At 42.7% G+C, this 18751-nt stretch overlaps 2 protein-coding genes across 2 annotated transcripts in view; both read left to right on the forward strand.

The window, feature by feature from the left end:
• The window catches only part of CLUL1 (clusterin like 1), an 89535-nt gene that overhangs the window by 31943 nt on the left and 38841 nt on the right, over positions 1-18751 (forward strand). The window lies entirely within an intron of this gene.
• Positions 16160-16920, forward strand: CETN1 (centrin 1). The gene has a single exon (XM_031690266.2). The coding sequence runs from the start codon at positions 16220-16222 to the stop codon at positions 16742-16744; it is 525 nt and encodes a 174-aa protein (XP_031546126.1). The 5' UTR covers positions 16160-16219; the 3' UTR covers positions 16745-16920.

Raw genomic sequence — 18751 nt, forward strand, 5'->3', positions numbered from 1 at the left:
AGAATAGATAAACAAGATTACACTGTATAGCACAGGGAAATATATACAAAATGTTATGATAAATCACAGAGAAAAAAATGTGACAATGAGTGTGTATATGTCCATGAATGACTGAAAAATTGTGCTGAACACTGGAATTTGACACAACACTGTAAAATGATTATGAATCAATAAAAAAATGTAAAAAAAAATAATTCAAAATCTTACTTCAAAGAAAATACTAGACACATTGTTTTACTGTCTAGTTCTACCAAACATTCAAAGATTAAATTCCAACTTTTATAGTATTTTCAGATTATAGAAAAATACAGACTAATCCCAAATTCATATCATGATACTAGTCTAACTTTAATACCCAAACTTGATCAGGACAACAGGAGAAAAAAAAGTATTGGCTAATCTCACTCAAGAACATAGATACAAAAATCCTAAACAACATATTAGCAAACTATACCTAGTAATGTATGAAAAATATAATATATTATCACCAAGTCAGATTTATTCTAGGAATGTAAGTTGGGCTCAATATGAAAAAGTCAGGTGATATAACAAAAGAGGAAAATGTATCTTCTTAGAACATGCAGGGAAAATTCAATAAAATCCAGTTACTATTCAGAATTATAAAACAAACACCTAACCAACTAGAAATAAAAGAGAATGTCTTTAATCTGATTATAGTATACACACGCATGCACACACGCACAGAAAACGTAATCAGTCATGAAACAGTAAAAGCACACCTTTTAATCATGAAAAAGATAAGGATTCTCATGCAACACTTGAAGGTCCTAGCCAACAGATTTGATTTTTTTTTTTCATTAGAAGGATTGGGAAAGGGAAAATAAAACGGCTATTCAGAGATGATGTAATTGTACGTAGAGGACCCAAAGTTTCCTCTGTACAGCACAGGGAACTATATTCAATATCTTGTAGTAACCTATAATGAAAAAGAATATGAAAATAAATATATGTATGTATATGTATGACTGAAACATTATGCCGTACACCAGAAATTGACACATTGTAACTGACTATACTTCATTAAAAAAAAACTGGATATGCTAGAAGTTTAAAAAAAAGACCCAAAGAAATTTATAAATTATTAGAAGTAAAATGAGATTAGTAAGATTCCCAAAATACTAAATTAATATACCAAGTCAACTGGATTTCTTTTCATCCTCAACTACCAGTTAGAATATTCAAATAAAAGAAAAAAAATACCATTAAAAACAAAACCATTAGCAACAAAAAAATATAAAATACCTAGGAACAAGTCCAACAAAAGATGTGCAAGACTTATATGTAGAAAGTCATAAAACTTCAAAAAAACATATTAAGTAACACTTTCTTAAAGAGGTAGATGTTTATAGATTTAAACACTCAATAATTAGGACATAAATCCCCCTCCCAAATGATTTATGGAGTCAATGCAAATCCAATCAAAATCCAAAGAGGATTCATCATGGAACTCAACACAATGATAACTAAAATTTATGAAATCCAAACAGTCAATAGTATAGCCAAGATGTTCATGAAAAATAAAAGGAAGGGAGGGAGAGATTGGCCCTACCAGAGCTCAAGACTTATTGTAAAGCTGCAGTAATTTAAACAGTGACATACAGGTGTAGCAGCAGACAAACAAACTTAGTACACTTGGGAGACTGGTACAGCCATTTAATCTATGATGCTGGAACTGTTATCCAAGTGGAGCAAAAGGAAAATGGACCCCACTTTACCCCATTCAAGATAGGTTAAGAAGCTTAAATGTGAAAGATAAAACGCTGAAACTTTTAGTGGAAAATACACCAAATTAAAGTAGGAACAGATTTCTCAAACAACACATTAAACAGCACTGACCATAAAAGGAAAATTCAACTCTAGTATAAGTTAAAATTTTGATAGTCAAAAGATATTGCAGAGTAAACAAGCCTGACATTTTTGGGAGAAGGCTTTTAGAAACATACACCGTATATTGTTTCTATTAGCTATGGTATAGCAGACTACTCCAAAACGTGCTGGCTGGAGACAATTATTTTATTGCCCGTGATTCTGCACGTCAGGAATTCAGGCTGAGCTCAGACGGCCAGTTCTTCTGCTTCCAGAGGCAGCAGCTGAGGTCACACGTGCCTCCAGCTGGGAGCTTGGCTGGGGCTAGAGCTTCCAAGACAGCTTCATACATGTGTTCAGCATATGAGCTGAGGTGGTTGGAAAGGCCAGGGGGGGCCTGGGCCTCCCTTTCCCCTAAGCAGTCTCTCACCCTGAAGAACCTCTCTCTCTCTTTCCGCGTGGCCACTCTCTCCAGCAAGACAGCTGGAACTTTTAGGAGGCAGTGGGCTTCCAACAGGGTGAAGTGGAAGCTGTAAGGTCTATAGGCCTGGGCCCCGAGGTCGCACAGCATCACTGCCGCCCTTGTCTGTTGATCAAAGTAAGACCCAGGGTCAGCACAGACCCACAAGGAGGAGATTGAGATCCCAGTCCTGATGAAGGAGGCTGTGCCTACAGGGATGGGAGCAACGGCTGGTGGCTGTCTTTGCAGACATTCTATGCTATGCACCAATGAAGCTTTAGTATCCAAAATATGTAAAGATCTCCTATGAATCACAAAGAAAAGACGAAAAAATTTTAAAAAGGTGAAAACACAGACATTCATAAAAGAGAAAACATGAGTGACACACAAACATTTGAAAAGATGCTTTCTCTCATTAACAGAGGAAAAACATTAAACTTACAAGAAGGACAAAACTTCAAAAGTCAAGCAAGGCCACTTGCAGCAGCATGGATGAAACTAGAGATTATCACACTAAGTGAAGTAAGTCAGACAGAGAAAGACAAATATGTGATATCACTTATATGTGGGATCTAAAAATATGATAGACATGAACTTATTTACAAAACAGAAACAGTCTCACAGACACAGAAAACCAATTTATGGTTGCCAAAGGGGAAGGAAGCAGGGAAGGATAAATTAAGTGTTTGGGATTAGCAGCTACACACTACTATATATAAAGTAGATAAGCAACAAAGTCCTACTGTACAGCACAGGGAACTTTATTCAAAATCTTGTACTAACCTATAATGGGAAAGAATCTGAAAAAGAATATATACATGTGTAACTGAATCACTTTGCTGTACACCTGAAACTAACACAACATTGTAAATCAACTATACTTCAATTTAAAAAAAAAAGCCAGACAAGACCAAGTATTGATGGGAACTATTTTATAGAGATAGCAGGAATGTAAAATGATACACTGCTTTAGAAAGCAATTTTTGCATCACCTAATAAAGATGAATATGTGTACATAAGCAATTCCACTCTTGGGGGAAATTCTTGAACATATGCCCTGAAGACCAGTACAAGAACATTCTTAGGAGCATTTTTTGGGGTGGGAAATCACTAGGAACAACCCAAATATCAATCAACAATAGGATCGATAAATAAATTGTAGTAGATTCGTATCATGAAATGCTATAATGCAGGGAGACTATTAGCTTCAGCTAGACATGACTCAACACGAATCAAAATCGAAAACATAATGTTGAAGTGGAAAAAGTCAGAGAAGAACATTTCAGTGTGATTCTGTTCACATGAAAAGCTCACAAATAGGCAAAATGAAACAATATATTGTTTAGAGGTCTAAATATATATATGGTGAATACACACAGACTCACAGAGCTATGATTAGCCCAAATTTCAGGACAGATGGTAACTAGAGGAGACAGGGAGAAGAAACCAGCAAGGTGTTTCAAAAACACTGGTAATGTTCTTTCTTTCTCTGTCTTTCTGGAGCTCAATCGTGGCCACATGGGTGTTTGTAATACTGTTCTAATGTTTTTAATTCTAATATTATATGTGACATAGACATGTTGCAAAAATAATGCTTTTTTAAGTGGCAAATGGCCTTACAATAAATTGCTAACTGAGAACAAACACTGATGACAACGAACATAAAAAGAATGCGTTATTAAATATGGCCAGGGAGTCAGGTTGGGGGCATCAGACTGTCATGGGAATCAAATCTTTCTTAGTTCATACTGAACTATTTATAGATGAAATATCTGGGATTAGCTTCAAAATAACCTCCGGATGGGGGTGAGGATGAAACAATATCACCATGAGTCGTAGTTGAAGCTGGGTGATGTGCACCTGGGAGTTCATTTATGCTATGCTCCCCTCTATTGTGTGTGCCTGACGGGGAGGACGAAAGGCAGGAAGAAGGGGGTGGAGAAGTCTCACAGAAGAGAACTGAAACTGAGAGAGTGTTTACTGATTTTCTGAGCCTTGAGCCTTCCCTGCTATAAAGAATAAAACACAGAAGAGATTAAAAAGGAAGGAGTGGTGGGGAGGGTACAGCTCAGTGGAAGTATGCATGCTTAGCATGTGTGAGGTCCTAGGTTCAATCCCCAGTACCTCCTCTGAAAATAAATAAATAAACCTAACTACCTTCTCCCCACCCAACCAAAAAAAAAAAAAAAAGAAAGAAAAGAAAAGGAAGAGGGACTTGCCAGTTCTTTATACCTGGGGAAGAGGCTATCTCCTGTCCTGCATGGTCTTGCAGTGAACCTGGGCTTTTGGGCTAAAGAAATGAAACACTGTGGTCACCCTGGGGTCTGCACCAGCCATCAGCCGCCTGCCTTGGGCGGTCGACAACAGGGAAACCCGTACCTCCCCTAGACCATCCCATTCCACAGCTCCAACCCTCCTTCCAGGGCTTTCGTGGCTCATGCCTGCCACCCTAGTGCCTCCACGGGGCTCTGACCATCCCCAGCCCCCACCCCTCACGCCCACACCCCCACGCCCTGTGCTCCAGCAGGCAGACCACCTGTTCACTTCCCTGCTTCTACCCCTTTGTGGGTGTGATTCCCTCCTTCTAAAAGTCTTCTGCTTCTGGGCAACTCGCAGCCACCCTGCCAGGCTGGGCTTGACTGGGGCCTCCGCCCGCTCCCTGGCTGCGGGCAGAGGGCTACAAGTATTTACAACAATCCTGGCTCCTTCCACCCTACTGAACTGCCCCTCACTGAGTCTTCCACAATTGTGGAATGCACCTTCTTTGAATTTCTATGGCCATCGTTATACGTAGAGAAATCATCTCCAAAAAGCACACATTTGCCGTTGAAAAGGTTTTGGAAGGTATCAGGGGAAGGTCGGTGTGTGCACCAGGGGATGTTGGAACTTAATCCTAGTTTTGTTCTTCTTGGTTTTCTGGAATTGCCCACTGCTGTGACTTACACGGAGTCAGCCTAGAAAAGTTTCTGCTGAAATAAAGGCCCATGGTGGATGCTTTCCTCACCCTTGGTCCCTGCTTCACATTAAATGGCCTCTCTCGCCAATACCTGCCTTTTGCACAGCCAAGCCAAACCCCAGGAGAGCCAGGTATGGGGGAGATGCCAGAGCAGGTACTGGTTTTTAGAAAGTTACAATACTAATGCCCTTCTTACAAGAAAACAGATATCTGGCTTATTAACTATTAAACCACTCAAAAAAAAAAAAACAGAGGCAAGCTATATTACATCACGAAATCTATGCTAAGACAAAGCAGGACGCTCTTGAACTGGAGTTAGTTCCCCTGCTCCGCTTTAGAAGCCCCACGTTTATTAATCCTGGGAGAACAGCGCTGGCTGTAGCCAAACTTGGCAATTTTAAACATCTGTCATTTCTACAGTATCTGTTTTTATTTAGTGACGTTATGTATTTTTATCCAGCCCTGTTCTATTTCGCACATGACATTTTAGTGCATGTTCAATGTTTTGGACCGTATCTCTGGTACAGAGGGCAGTCACTTTAATTTATGGGCAATCCCAATTGTCGCTTCCCCTAAACAGCAATGGAATTTTTCAATATCCTCAGAATAAATCCCTCTTCTGGAGCAGTAAACATAATATGACAGTGTGTCAACCACGGATTTGTTTCAAGATTATTTACTTACAATTCAACAACACTGCCGGCCCACAGACTGCCGCGTCAGCAAAAGCTGCATTGTTTGAAGTAGCTCAGGGAAACAGCCAGGGTTTCAGAATCCAAAGAATGCAGTTTTCCTAAATACCTCAGGATTACAAGATGCTATAGAACTAATACATTTGCTCCTTAAAATAGTCCAGAAGGAATCCTTAATGTTTGAAAGTGTAGGTTATTGATGGGGAGCGAGAATGCAGTTTTGTCCCTTAGGTTCATGAAACAAATACCATGAGTGACTTTTTTCCTCTTTTTTCTCCCTACGATTACTTTTCAAGGATAAATTCCTGAGGTGGATAATGTTTTGGAAGGGAAGGAAATGATGATGAAATAAAGAGTGATTATCTTCAAGAACCCACTTCAGTGCAATCTTTTAAGCAGCACATGTTTACATGACGCTGATCCCTGTTTCCCAGGACGGCGGGCTGGGCGAGCTGCTCCACCAGTGAGGCGATTCGGAGCCTGCTCTGTGGTGTACCTGTCTGGTCACCTAGGAGTGGAATGGAACAGAACATTCTGCCCCTGGTTTATTGTTCACATTCAGGCAGTTATCAAATCTAACCTACATCTCATTATCTTTTATCTGTTTTAAAGCACTTTCCCATCTGCAATCTAATCTCATTTTTCTCACCACTACCCAGAGAAAGGAGTTATTACTCTCACCATTTCACAAATGAGGAAATTTATGCCCAGAAGACTTAAGCAACGTGCTTAAGTTCACATGGAAAATGGATGGAAGACCGTGGACAAAAATTCAGGTTCCACCTCTCTGGTCTATCCATGATGTATGTAATTTTGCAAATTCAAATTTGTCTGTGAGAAATAGCCACAGGAAGCACGTGCAGAGACTTCACCCATAGTGATGGGTTTTTCTCCGGGGAGCTTGGCAACTCCAAATAATGATGTCGCTTCTCAGCCTCTCTTGCAACTACCTGTGGCCCACAGAGTGAGAGCAGAAGGGATGGGGGCAACTTTGGGCTCATAGAGGGACTACATGCTCTGCTCTCCACAGAGCAGAATCTGATGCTATAGCTCGACTGCAGGTTTACTCAGGAAGTGATTTCAGGGAGCAGCAGCGAGGTGACAAGGAGGAGGGTGACGAGGAAGCAGGGACTTTCTGAGTTGGCCGCATAGGTGACTGGCAGTCAGGCCCAGGGACCTTCTGATGGGGAGACACAAAGGGGGAAATATGATTGATACTTGCCTGTCTGCCATTGGCCATAGTCCACAGTCTCCTACGCCACCAGGTTGCACTTGCTGGATGTCCCAGAAGCCCCAGAACAGAAAGCAGGGAGCTTGGAGTCTAGGCTAAGAGGAGGCATTGCCAGGTTGCAGTTGTGCAAAACTGTGTGGACTGCACAGCTGTGGGCACCCCAGCGGCGGTTAGGTGGGGCTGAGAGGATGTGACGAGGTGCTCAAGACAGCATGATACATCCCCCTTCCTGCTGGCTGAGATGCTGGTGGGGAGCTGTCTCAGACCGTGAAACAGAGCAAACCACCCAGGAGGGCTGAGCAATGATACTGGGGGAGTTTGGCGCCCTGGGAATGTCTGAGTAGCCATGTGAACTTGTGCAAAAGAGAGAGAAATAAATCTCTTTTATTGAAGTTACTGTTATTTGGGGAGCTAAGATAAGTCTGATAGTCATAAGCTGTAAACATCAAACTGAAGGGATCTGGTTAGACAGTGAATAAAAATTTTAGGTGTCAGGAAACAGTTGGCAGACCCATAGTCTACATGACAGTGACATTGAGAAGCTCACCACCATGTGGTTCATGACTCCAAAGATCAGGTCCAACTAGTTGGCACTGAATTACTGAATTCACTGGGTGGTGTTGCCCTCCAAACACAGCCCCGCCGAATACTTTATTAAATAAACACATTCTTGCCTAGGCAAAGTGTATTTTAAGCTGAAACAATGCAAGCACGGGAATTTTTTATTTTACAAATATGATTATTTTATATCACTGATCACACCAGTTCTTAAGGAGAATGAAATAGCCTATACGACACAAGCACATCCCTACTGAATAATTAAATTTCGTAGCTAATAGCTAATAACTGACCAAACTCAACGGACCTTGAGTAGGACGTTCCTTCCCAGTGCTTAAAGTGATGTAAGGGGAAGTTTGTGCCACATTGTGAAGGAGGAGTTCGGGACAGATAGGGACAAGGTGGGGCAACTTGACCCAAGTGGCACAACCTGAAAGTGGCAGAGTTGGGATCTGAACCCAGGTTTGTTTGCTTAAAAGCCCACTGAAGAAAGCTGTGAGCTTGGATATTCTCGGAGACTTTAGAAAGTCTAAAATAAGTAGTTCAGCTGCCTTGTGCTTACAAGGCAGGGATGGGGTGGGGTGAGGTGAGCTGGGGTGGGGCAGGGTCGGGGTGGGGACTGTAAGGGAGGAGCCCCAGAATTGAGGTGAGAAGATGAGCTGAGTCACCGCACTGCTGCCTGCCTGCGGTGTGAACAGGAAAATGGTTGAGAGTCTCTGACCTCAGGTGCTTCACTGAAAAAATGGCAATAATAAAATGTATGACATAAGCTTTTTGAGAAGTGAAACAAGGTAGTATATGTGTATATAGAAGTGCTTTGTATGATAATCTTTAGGTCTGACCTCATGGCATTACTTCATTCTTTTTTATGGCTGAGTAATAGTCCATTGTATATATGCACTACATCTTCTTAAACCAGTCATCTTTTGATGGGCACTTAGGTTGCTTCCATGTTTTGGCTATTGTAAATAGTGCTGCTATGAACATGAGGGTGCAAGTGTGTTTTAGAATTAGAGTTTTCTCTGGATATATGCCCAGGAGTGGAATTGCTGGATCATATAGTAACTCTATTTTTAATTTTTTAAGGAACCTCCATACTGTTCTCCATAGTGGCTGTACCAATTTACATTCCCACAAACAGTGAAGGAGGGTTCTCTTTTCTCCACACCCTCTCCAGCATTTATTATGTATACTTTTTGAAGATGGCCATTCTGACTAGTGTGAGGTGATACCTCATCGTAGTTTTGATTTGCATGTCTCTAATAATTAGCAATGTTGAGCATCTTTTCATGTGCCTGTTGGCCACCTGTATGCCTTCTAAGTGAAGTAAGTCAGACAGAGAAATGCAAGTATCATATGATATCATTTATATGTGGAATCTAAAAAAATGATACAGATGAACTTATTTATAAACAGAAGCAGACTCACAGACATGGAAAACAAGCTTAAGGTTACCAAAGGAGAAAGGGGGAAGGGGTAAATTGGGGATTTAGGACTAAGAGATACTATATGTAAAACAGATAATCAATAGGACCTACTGCATAGCACAGGGAACTGCATTCAAAGTCTGGCAATAACCTATAATGAGAAAGAATCTAAAAATATATATATATTATTTTAATTCATTCTTTTAACATATATATAACTGAATCACTTTGCTGTATACCTAAAACTGACACATTGTAAATCGACTGTACTTCAACAACAAAATTAATTAAATTAAACTAAATTATTTAAAAAAGAAGTGCTTTGTAAACCATAAAGCGCTAGTTTCTGAGCATTTACGGTGGACCAGACGTCCTGTTAAACACCGTACGAGGATTATCTTATTTAATCACCACTGCAATCCTGTGGGCGAACTGCTTTTCCAGCCCATTTTACCGGACTTTGAAGCTTCACCTGCCTGGGGCCGTGGGACCAGTGGTGGGCGGGCTGGTGCTCCGAGGCGGATGCCTGGGGCTCCGGGCCCCTCTCAAGCCCCTGCCCACACAGCTGCCCGCGCACCTGGGCCGGGTGCTCAGCATCTCTGCGGTTACGTACCACTGACATAACACAGACGGCTTGTCTCAGATTAAAGTGTCCTCTAGAGCACTCTGCTGGGGTTGCCCTGGGCTCCGGGGAGGTGGCACGAACACAGTCAGGGAGGAGCCATCTCTCTGCCCGTGAGCTGCTTTTCACTAAGATGAAGAATACAATTTCTGAACATGGTCTCAATCTTATTCCATTTATCTGGACTTTAATCCCAGTCTTGTACATGTATGGAGTGCCCACATGAGAATAAATTCAAATGTATTTGTTTTCGAGCATTCTAAATGAATCCGAATGATTAGGATTCTTTCCTAAGGCATGCTTCCCCATATTTTGAACATGTAAGCATGAAATAGTTTATGTTTTGGTCTCTACAATTTGACTATGTTGGGAAATTAGGATGTTCACAGTTTTAAAGCAGAAAGAGAAGCTAAATAATGTCTCTCAGTTTCTTAGGATTCACTAAACAGTCACGATTTTGCTAAATTCACAAAGACAGGTCTGCAGTGAGATACGTATCCTCGCCTTTTTCAGCCCAACTTGGTCGATGAGTTTGAAGAGTGAGTTTACATCTGAGAGCCGGCTTTCTCCCCTTGCCTCATTCCCATCTGTTATCCTTAAACTATTATTCTAAGTGCCTGTATGAAATCTGCTCTCGAGAAAGTGGGGAGCTTTAAAATGAACTAACTATGGGCTCCCACTAACGCACCGAAGCCTGAAATCTCCCTGGCAGACAAACACTTTGCGTGAGGAGTAACTGAAACAAATACCATGAGGAAACGACCTTGCGTCCATGCTAAGTTTTGTCCCACGCACAGCACTCAGGGCAAAATCAACTCTCATCAATGCCAGAAGGGAAAAAACAACATGGATTTCAGATAAGAATGATTCAGGATTTGGAAAGGACTTTGTAGACGCAAAGCAGCAAACGCAGAAGATGAAGGAAAGGAGCAGGACCAGTCATTCCTAGGGGGGAGCCCACCGAGTTTCAATAGATGTTTTCACCGGCATCTGAACGAGAAACCTCCATGGGGCTGGTCAGTTGCCAACTGGGAAGGATGAGGGGGGACACCATCTCCTCCTGCCCTGAGTGCACCCTTTTCCCACACAGAGGCTTAGCAGGAGGGAGCTGTAATATGGTTACTTGTTGATGAAGGGGTTCCTAGTTGCTGCTTCAGAGGAGATGAACATGTCCTATTGGTTTCCTTTGATGTTTTGTTTGCTGACATGACTGCTAAACTTTGAAATGCAGTAGTACTGTAATTTATTGTTCCAATGCATATTGCAGTCATGGAACTGAGTTTTAGTCGAAATTCACATCTCGGAATTTTTTGATGCAGAGTCTTGCTTCACAAAAGGCATGTTTTCTCTACCATCGACTGTCACTTTCAGTTGCTTTCCTCAGTTCCCAATGAGCTGGGGAGCTGACTTCTGATAACAGTTGTGTCATACGTGGGAGGGGGCACAGTCCCCAGCTATCCTGCTCCCTCTCAGTGCCAAGGACAGGACCCCAGGTGTAGCCTCAAGGACCGTACCTGGATCAGCCCCACTGCCCATCACAGAGGCCCTCTGTTCGCAAAGGGATGCTGGTGGAAAAGGACAAGGATGTGGCAGGCACAGTGGCTGCTCGCCTTCCAAGCTGGTCAGGAGAGAAAATCAAACAGTTCATTGCTACATCTGCAGTATGGGCTGCTCCCATAGCATGGTCTGGCCCTCGGTAAGGAGGTGTGTGCTGGGCCAAAGGAACCAGGCATGACATGGCTCTGAGCCACAATTCAGTTTTCCCTTCATCTCTGTCCTTTCCTCTGAGAAGTGCCCCTATTACATGAATGCCAGCAGAAGTGGCCAATACAAGGTCTGGACAAACACCACGAGCCCACAAGCCAAGTTCTGCCTGACCTGTTTTCCACAAGACCTGTTTTCTTGGGCCTGCACAGTTATTTTGTTTGTTTTGGGTTTTTTTTCATTTGAATTTCAATGTCTTTTAAAAGGGCACAAACTCTCCAGGTCACTGCTAATCCCTAAATACGCCCTCCACATACAGGCTACTTGGTTCATTCTGAGTCACTCACATCCCTGCGGGCTTTTGACCTTTTCCACCTCTGGTGAGCAGAAAATTCTCCTTAGTTAACAGAGGAGTCAGCTTTAGATGCTGAAGTCTCAGGGGTCCTGGAGAGAAGGAGAGAAGGTGGATCAAAAAGTAAAGCAATAGCTTGGTCTGTGAGTTATTTTAAAAATCCGAGTAAGCCACTTCTGGTCCTCTTGGTTCCATGTTTTCTGTTGTGCGCCTGAACTTGGGGGCCCTCTGAAAACTGCCTGCAGGGCAGTTAACCACTGGGTCCTAAATCCCATGAGGTTCTGCTTTGAGTTTATGTGAACATGGATGTGTCTTTTCTCAGCTTGTTTTCATCAAAGCAGTGCTTACGGTGGGCTGACCTGGGCTCTGGGAAGAGAAGGCATCATTCTTTCAGTGGATGCATTTCATCTCACTCCACCTCTCAAGTTCCAAGTGCCCCAAAGATTCATTCATCTTCCTCCTTCTCCTCACACTTTTCCTTCCTCCTTTTTCTTCTTCCATGTCCATATCCAAACAATGTATAAGTGGAGAGGCTCTTGGTTGGGTAGGAGGCGGAAACATTGTCAATCTTTATTTTTTCACCAAAAACTTCATATTAGATCCAAGTTTGCTAAAGTTCTCCTAGCCCCTGGTCATTCCTTGAGGTAAAATTAAAGTCACTAAATAAGCACAGTACTTTTTTTTTTTTTCATTTTTGGAAGGAATCAAATTTGCTCAATGGTCAGTCATTTAAAACTATACTGGAACTAGCAAATGTGCAATGAAACAGAAAGCAAAATTCACTTTTTTCAAAGACAAAACACAGGATTTTAAAGGCATTTCATTCTTGATGTAGCCTTCTTTCAAATGTTTCCCTGGATCCCAAGGGAGTGCTTTAAATCTCCTTTGCTTTTAGGAGAATCTGGGTGAAAGTTTGAGAAGCAGTGTGAGATTCTGGTAAATTCTTTTCTAAGACACAGTCTGCTTTTGTATCTGAGAGGAGTATTTCCCTATTTGTGGGGTTCATGGAATGAGAAATTATGTAGCCCTTGGCTGGACACTTAACTCTGTTCCTGGGCTTGCCAAAAAGGCGGAGGTTGAGTCACTGGACTGGACTTCACATTCCCGCTCGGAGACCACCGGGATTGTAAAACTGCTGTGCTGAGTCCATTTCTTGTAAATGGATCCACATAGTCACGAATAAATAGTTTAGTTCTGTTACTGTTGGTTTTGGAGGCAGCCTCCCCCCTCTCTGTTATCCTGCTTATGCAGAAGTGTGAAGCACTTGCATTTTCTCTGCTCTGCATTTGTTGGAAAGTAAACAGGCAGCAATAAAGAAACTTTATTATGCATGTTTTCTGCCTTGGGTGGCACCTGGAATTTGCTGAATCTGCTGCACGCAACTTAAATTTTAAAAGGCTCCTGAGCCTCACCTTTTTCACGCCGCCGTGCAAGTCAAATGGAAAACCAAATAATTCGAATAAGCAAGCTGCGTGGGTCCTTTCTCCTACTCTCAACTGACTCCAGACCCTGCTGTGGAATTCCAGCACCTCTTCCCCCCACCCCAATCCAGCTGTTAAGCTTCCATGAACCAGATTTAAACAACCATCTCCTCTCCTCTCCCCTCTCAGACCATCAGCAACTGCTTTAGCATGTTACCTAGGACATCAGGGTACAAAACATGTTCAGTGCAGAAACAAAAGCAAACCAAACGGCTCATAACCCTCGACTTTCCAGAACATCTCATTTACTCTGTGTTGGTCTAATTTGAACTTGAAAAGTGTCTTTAAAGCAATGAAGCTGATTTTCACAAGCATTATATGGCCTCTCTCGAATGCCAACCCAAAACACTTTGCCCAGACTGCTTCCCACTAACTTGTACCCAGAGGGGATGGGGTGACGCAGGATTGAAGAACAAATGTAAATTCCAAACATATTGCTCTGTCTCTCAGTGACTCACTCCTGAAGGGGACCCTGTCTGAGATCCTACAGAATCTTGTTAAATCTTTCCAGGCAAGATGCTTAATTATTATTAGGCTTAGGGAAGAAAATCAATATTCTATCTTTCCAGTGATACTGCGTTTTGGTAATAATCTCAACTTTTGGAGCCGGCAGTATGGTGGTGAATGAAGCTTTGGCATTGGACTCAGACAGGCCAAGGTTTAAATCCCAGAGCCACCGTTTATTGGCTGTGCACCGTTGGATATGTGGCATACCCTCCTGGGACTCATTTTTTTTTCCATCTGCAAAATGAGAAATGATGACAAGGATTAAACGAGACAGCAGTTGACGGGAGCAAGCCCAGTGCTAGGTACACAGTCAATGTAAGTTTTCCTTCTTTTTAAAAATCAGATCACAGACTATGAACATAAAGTAACTCCTCACCAAGAGTTGACTCTGGCTGAGGGCGTGGTTTTCTGCTAAGGGAGCTCTTGGTGGCCCTTAGTTGTGACTGCTGATTGCACACATCTGGAAACTATGACAACCGTTTTGCTTTGAGCTCAGCTTGGCCCAAATGTAGCTCTATATAAAGCAGCCTCTATCCTTCACTTTTTCCTAACATATCAGAGCTTGGCTTGAATTTGGGCAGAGCAGTGGGTGTCAAAAGAAATGCACAATGTCTGGGAGGAATTCAGATTCAACTAACAATCACCCAGCCCTATGTGGCCCCTGTAGCAGCTCCTTGAGTAACTGTCCCTGGCACAGTTCATTGAACACACACAGTAGTGCTATTAGGAAATTGTATCTTGCCTACTTTGCAGATGTATTGACTGAGTCTGGGAGATTAGGTGACTTTCTCAAGGTCACAGAAATAATAAGGCTTGGGAGAAGAGCCCAGGCTTTTTGACCTGATTAAGAAAGCAAGAAGATTGGCAGGGTTGGATGACGGGCATTGTAGTGTCTACTTACCAAAGCCTACTTTGAGTTGACACCATCTATGCCAAGTGCTGGGAAAGGTGAGTGTTGGGAGGGATGTCCCAGGTAAGTTTTCCTGGATCTTTAGAAACCCTGTGCCCAGGCCCTCTGTCCACTGCGTCACATGTCGACTGGGGCAGGTAGTGAGATCTGGCTAATTAAATATGTCATGTAAACAATACCTGATCACTAATTTTAAATCAATTTGTAAAACACTCCTAGCATAAGCTAATCATTTTGGGGTTTTGTTTATTTTGACAATTCAGAAGTATTTTAAGCCCAGCATTAATTGTCCTTCATTCAACCAATATTTATTAATCTACTTAATATATGTCAAGCACTGTTCCAGATGCTTAGGATACAAAAATTTTTCAATTTAAACTCTCCAAAGTGCCCTCTCTTGTAACTGACCCAGTAGTGATAAATTGAGATTTTTTTTTTGAAAGAATGCTTAAAAATGTCAGCTTTCTGGGTGTTGTTTTGTTTTAATGGTTTAAAAAAATACAGAGCAATTCTAAACACAATTCTTTTATGGGCTTACTTGATGAAGTTGTTCTTTCTCTTCACCTGAAACGTTTCCATTTGCCTCTGGAGCCTTTGTTCTCAGGAGGCAATTTTGAGTTCCAGCCTGCCCTACCTTGCCTCATCCAAGCAGGACAGTCAGAGTGGGGGTTTCTGCACAGCCCCCACTGCATGATGAACGGTGAGAGCAGGATGCTGGTAGAGTTTTAATAAAATGCCAGACTATCACAATGCAGTATTTCAGTCCCCCTCTCTCCAAGTCAAAGTCTACTGAATGACATGCTGACCATTACTCACGTGCAATTATCCTGAGCATGTAAAATCAACACACTGAAAATAAATCTTACATTTGGATATTGCGTTTCACATTTCAGCGTATGCCAAATATGCTAGTGAAGTTTTTATTGTTGTGGAGTGTAATGTCAGGAGACAAACTCCTACAAACTTTATACATAACTTTTTCCATTTTATCTGTTTTTCATTTATGTCACATTGTGTGACTTTTAAGTCTCTCCTCCTTTTCCCCCACACTTTATGACAACGGATCAAACTCAGTCTTGATTATCCTAAATGTACCCTTAGGTAACCTCAGACCAAGAGGGGTTTTTTGTTTTAATTAGTATGTAAAAGGAGAGGGGAAGAACCCCCAAATTACCCTATAAACCGGGTCCCATGGATTCTGACAAATGGCTTGGAAGGAACACGTGCCAGGACGTTACAGAAGACAATTGTGGCTACAGGCAGTTCTCGCCAGCTCGTGTGTCAGCCCATGGAAACTGGGTAATAGCCGAGGGAACTGTGGATTTTAACTGCAGGAGATCTCGGAGATGCCGCGGGCTTAGGGAGCGCACGAGGGCGGCGGCTGGGACTGCTGACCCGAGGCCCCGCGCGCGCGCGCGCGTTCCAGGAGGGGGCGCCCCAGCGCGAGCGCGGTGACAGTGAGCGTTAAGGTAACAACTGCCACCGCCGGAGGATGGCTTCCAGCTTTAAGAAGCCAAACGTGGCCTCCACCAGCCACCACCAGAAAAGAAAGGTGGGGCCTAAGCCTGAACTCACCGAAGATCAGAAGCAAGAAGTTCGCGAAGCCTTTGACCTCTTCGATGCCGACGGAAGCGGCACCATCGACGTGAGGGAGCTGAAGGTGGCCATGAGAGCGCTGGGCTTCGAACCCAAGAAGGAGGAGATGAAGAGGATGATCTCCGAGGTAGACAAGGAGGGCACAGGGAAGATCAGCTTCAATGACTTCTTGGCCGTGATGACTCAGAAGATGGCCGAGAAAGACACCAAAGAAGAAATCCTGAAGGCTTTCAGGCTCTTTGATGATGATGAAACCGGGAAGATCTCTTTTAAAAACCTCAAGCGTGTGGCCAACGAGTTGGGGGAAAACCTCACTGATGAGGAGCTGCAGGAAATGATTGACGAAGCCGATCGGGATGGAGACGGCGAAGTGAACGAGGAAGAGTTTCTTCGGATCATGAAAAAGACCAGCCTCTATTAAAATCAGTTTCTCCTGTAAGCAAGCGCATGTAGAGAAGTCGAGTGACTTGCTGGGTTCCCTGCTTCTGTTTTGTGAAACCTTGAGTTAAAGGACAACACTGTCTCTCCTCTTACCCCCAATTTGTCCAGATAGTTCTGTTTCTAAATTGCTTGCTCAATTATAGAGTTTTAAAGATGCTTTTGACGTGAATTTTGGTTTTTAATTCCCAAGAGCAGACCTGGAGTAGTTTAGGTTGAATCAAGCATCCTGAAACTTCGGTCCACCTACCATTTGCCCTGCCTTGATGGCCAGCCATTAAACTGAAGGCAAGTTGGCTTCTTGGGACAAACAGCCATGTGGGCCCCTTGTCACTTCTTGGGTCGTCTTAAATTATCTTGCCTCATATATGACTCCTTAAATTCAAGTCATTGTTCTCACTTGATAAGGTGGAATTGCCGGCGGGTCATCCTAGCCATTGCTTTTCACTCGACTGAATAGTGGTTTGAAGGAAAACAGCAAAGCCATTTATTGAGCTCAGGAAAGATACTGTTCTAAGGTATAGGCTGGCCTTTGGCTGGTGTTAAATGGTGCAACTTAGGCTATTCTCTGCCTTTATCACATGCAGATGACTCTTCATTTGTGTGCACATTATCTCCTGTGGGTTATCTGGGGGCCAGAGTGTATTCTTGAGTTACAGAATAAAAACAGAATTTGATACTGGCCAAAGCAAAGTCTAATTTGCTTAAGAGATTAAGCCAGCTAATGATTTTGAGTAAATATTTACACATGTAAGATCTTAGTTTAGGAAACTGTAAAAAAGTATCTGTAATACATTTTAAACTACTTATCTGTCCTTGGAAAGATCAACTAGTGTTTCAGTTGTTAGACTAACTACACTAAACCTTGGTCACTTTATTACTGCTTTATTACAAGCCACTGTCTGCCTTCTAATTCTGAGAACATCTGGGTTTCTTATATTTAATTATCCCCCTTCTGGTATATAGTTGGTGCCAGAGTGTTAGGGGTATAAGTTGTTCTGTGTTTTACAATCCCAAGAAGCTGTTCACTGCAGCTGTATGTGTGCTGATACTACTTGTTCTCTGTTATAAATTAAGCCTTTCTTGTTTTGAGGTAAGATACCTACCCTTTTGAACATCTACAAACATGAAGTTAGGGGAAATTTCAATAATATAATTGTGGGAAGATAATATAATCTATCTGCTGAGATGGAAGTCTAGACAAATGTTTTGATAACTGGAAACAAAACTATTATACAGGCAAGATGTTTTGGTCGCAACTAAACCTAAATTAAATCTTCATACAAAGACCCATTAAAGTAAATGTTGAAATTCTGGGAAAATCTTCACTTGCTTTGCCAGCAATTTTACCCTTCAGAGGGTCGTGAATCTAATCAGGGGAACGAGTACCCTGGGTTTAATTCTCATTAACCGGGACTGATTTGTCAAGGCAGCAGCACTAGCTGAAGTGATGAGCACGTGGGCATTCACTGGAAGAAAGGATTTTGCTGAGGTGGCTGGCACGGTGCAGGGGAACTCGCCCAGGCTGCAAATGCTAGCAGATCAGGTTCAAGGTCTTCGTGTGGATTCAGGTGCAGTTGTAAGGGGTACAGGTGCAAGTTGGGCCAGAATCAGTGTGAAGGGCCTGAGCGGAGGGCGAGGGGAGGGGTGTGGCTTTCTTGGAAACAAGAGTCCCTGGCATCCTGTTGGCCAGAGTCTTGTCCCAGGGATCGACATATGGATCAAGGTAGAAAAACCAGAAACAGAGTTGGCAGAAACTGGGAGAAAGGGTCAGAGCCTCAGCCAGCTGGACTGGGTTCACTTTTGGCTCCTAGCCCAGCAGAGGATAGAAGCATAAACCGGGAACCGGGGCTGAGGCCCAGTGATCAGGCTTCCCAGACAGCATGGGGTCAATGGTGGAGGCTGTAGCCCAGTACTTAAAGGGTTGCCTTAAGGACACCGTCCATCCCACACACACATCCCACTCCAGAATATTTGAGTCCCATTCACT

Source organism: Vicugna pacos, chromosome 24, assembly GCF_048564905.1.
Source record: "Vicugna pacos chromosome 24, VicPac4, whole genome shotgun sequence".
Taxonomy (NCBI): domain Eukaryota; kingdom Metazoa; phylum Chordata; class Mammalia; order Artiodactyla; family Camelidae; genus Vicugna; species Vicugna pacos.

Coding starts and splice junctions, on each gene's coding strand:
- CETN1 (XM_031690266.2), top strand. CDS start 16,220: ATGGCTTCCAGCTTTAAGAAGCCAAACGTGGCCTCCACCAGCCACCAC.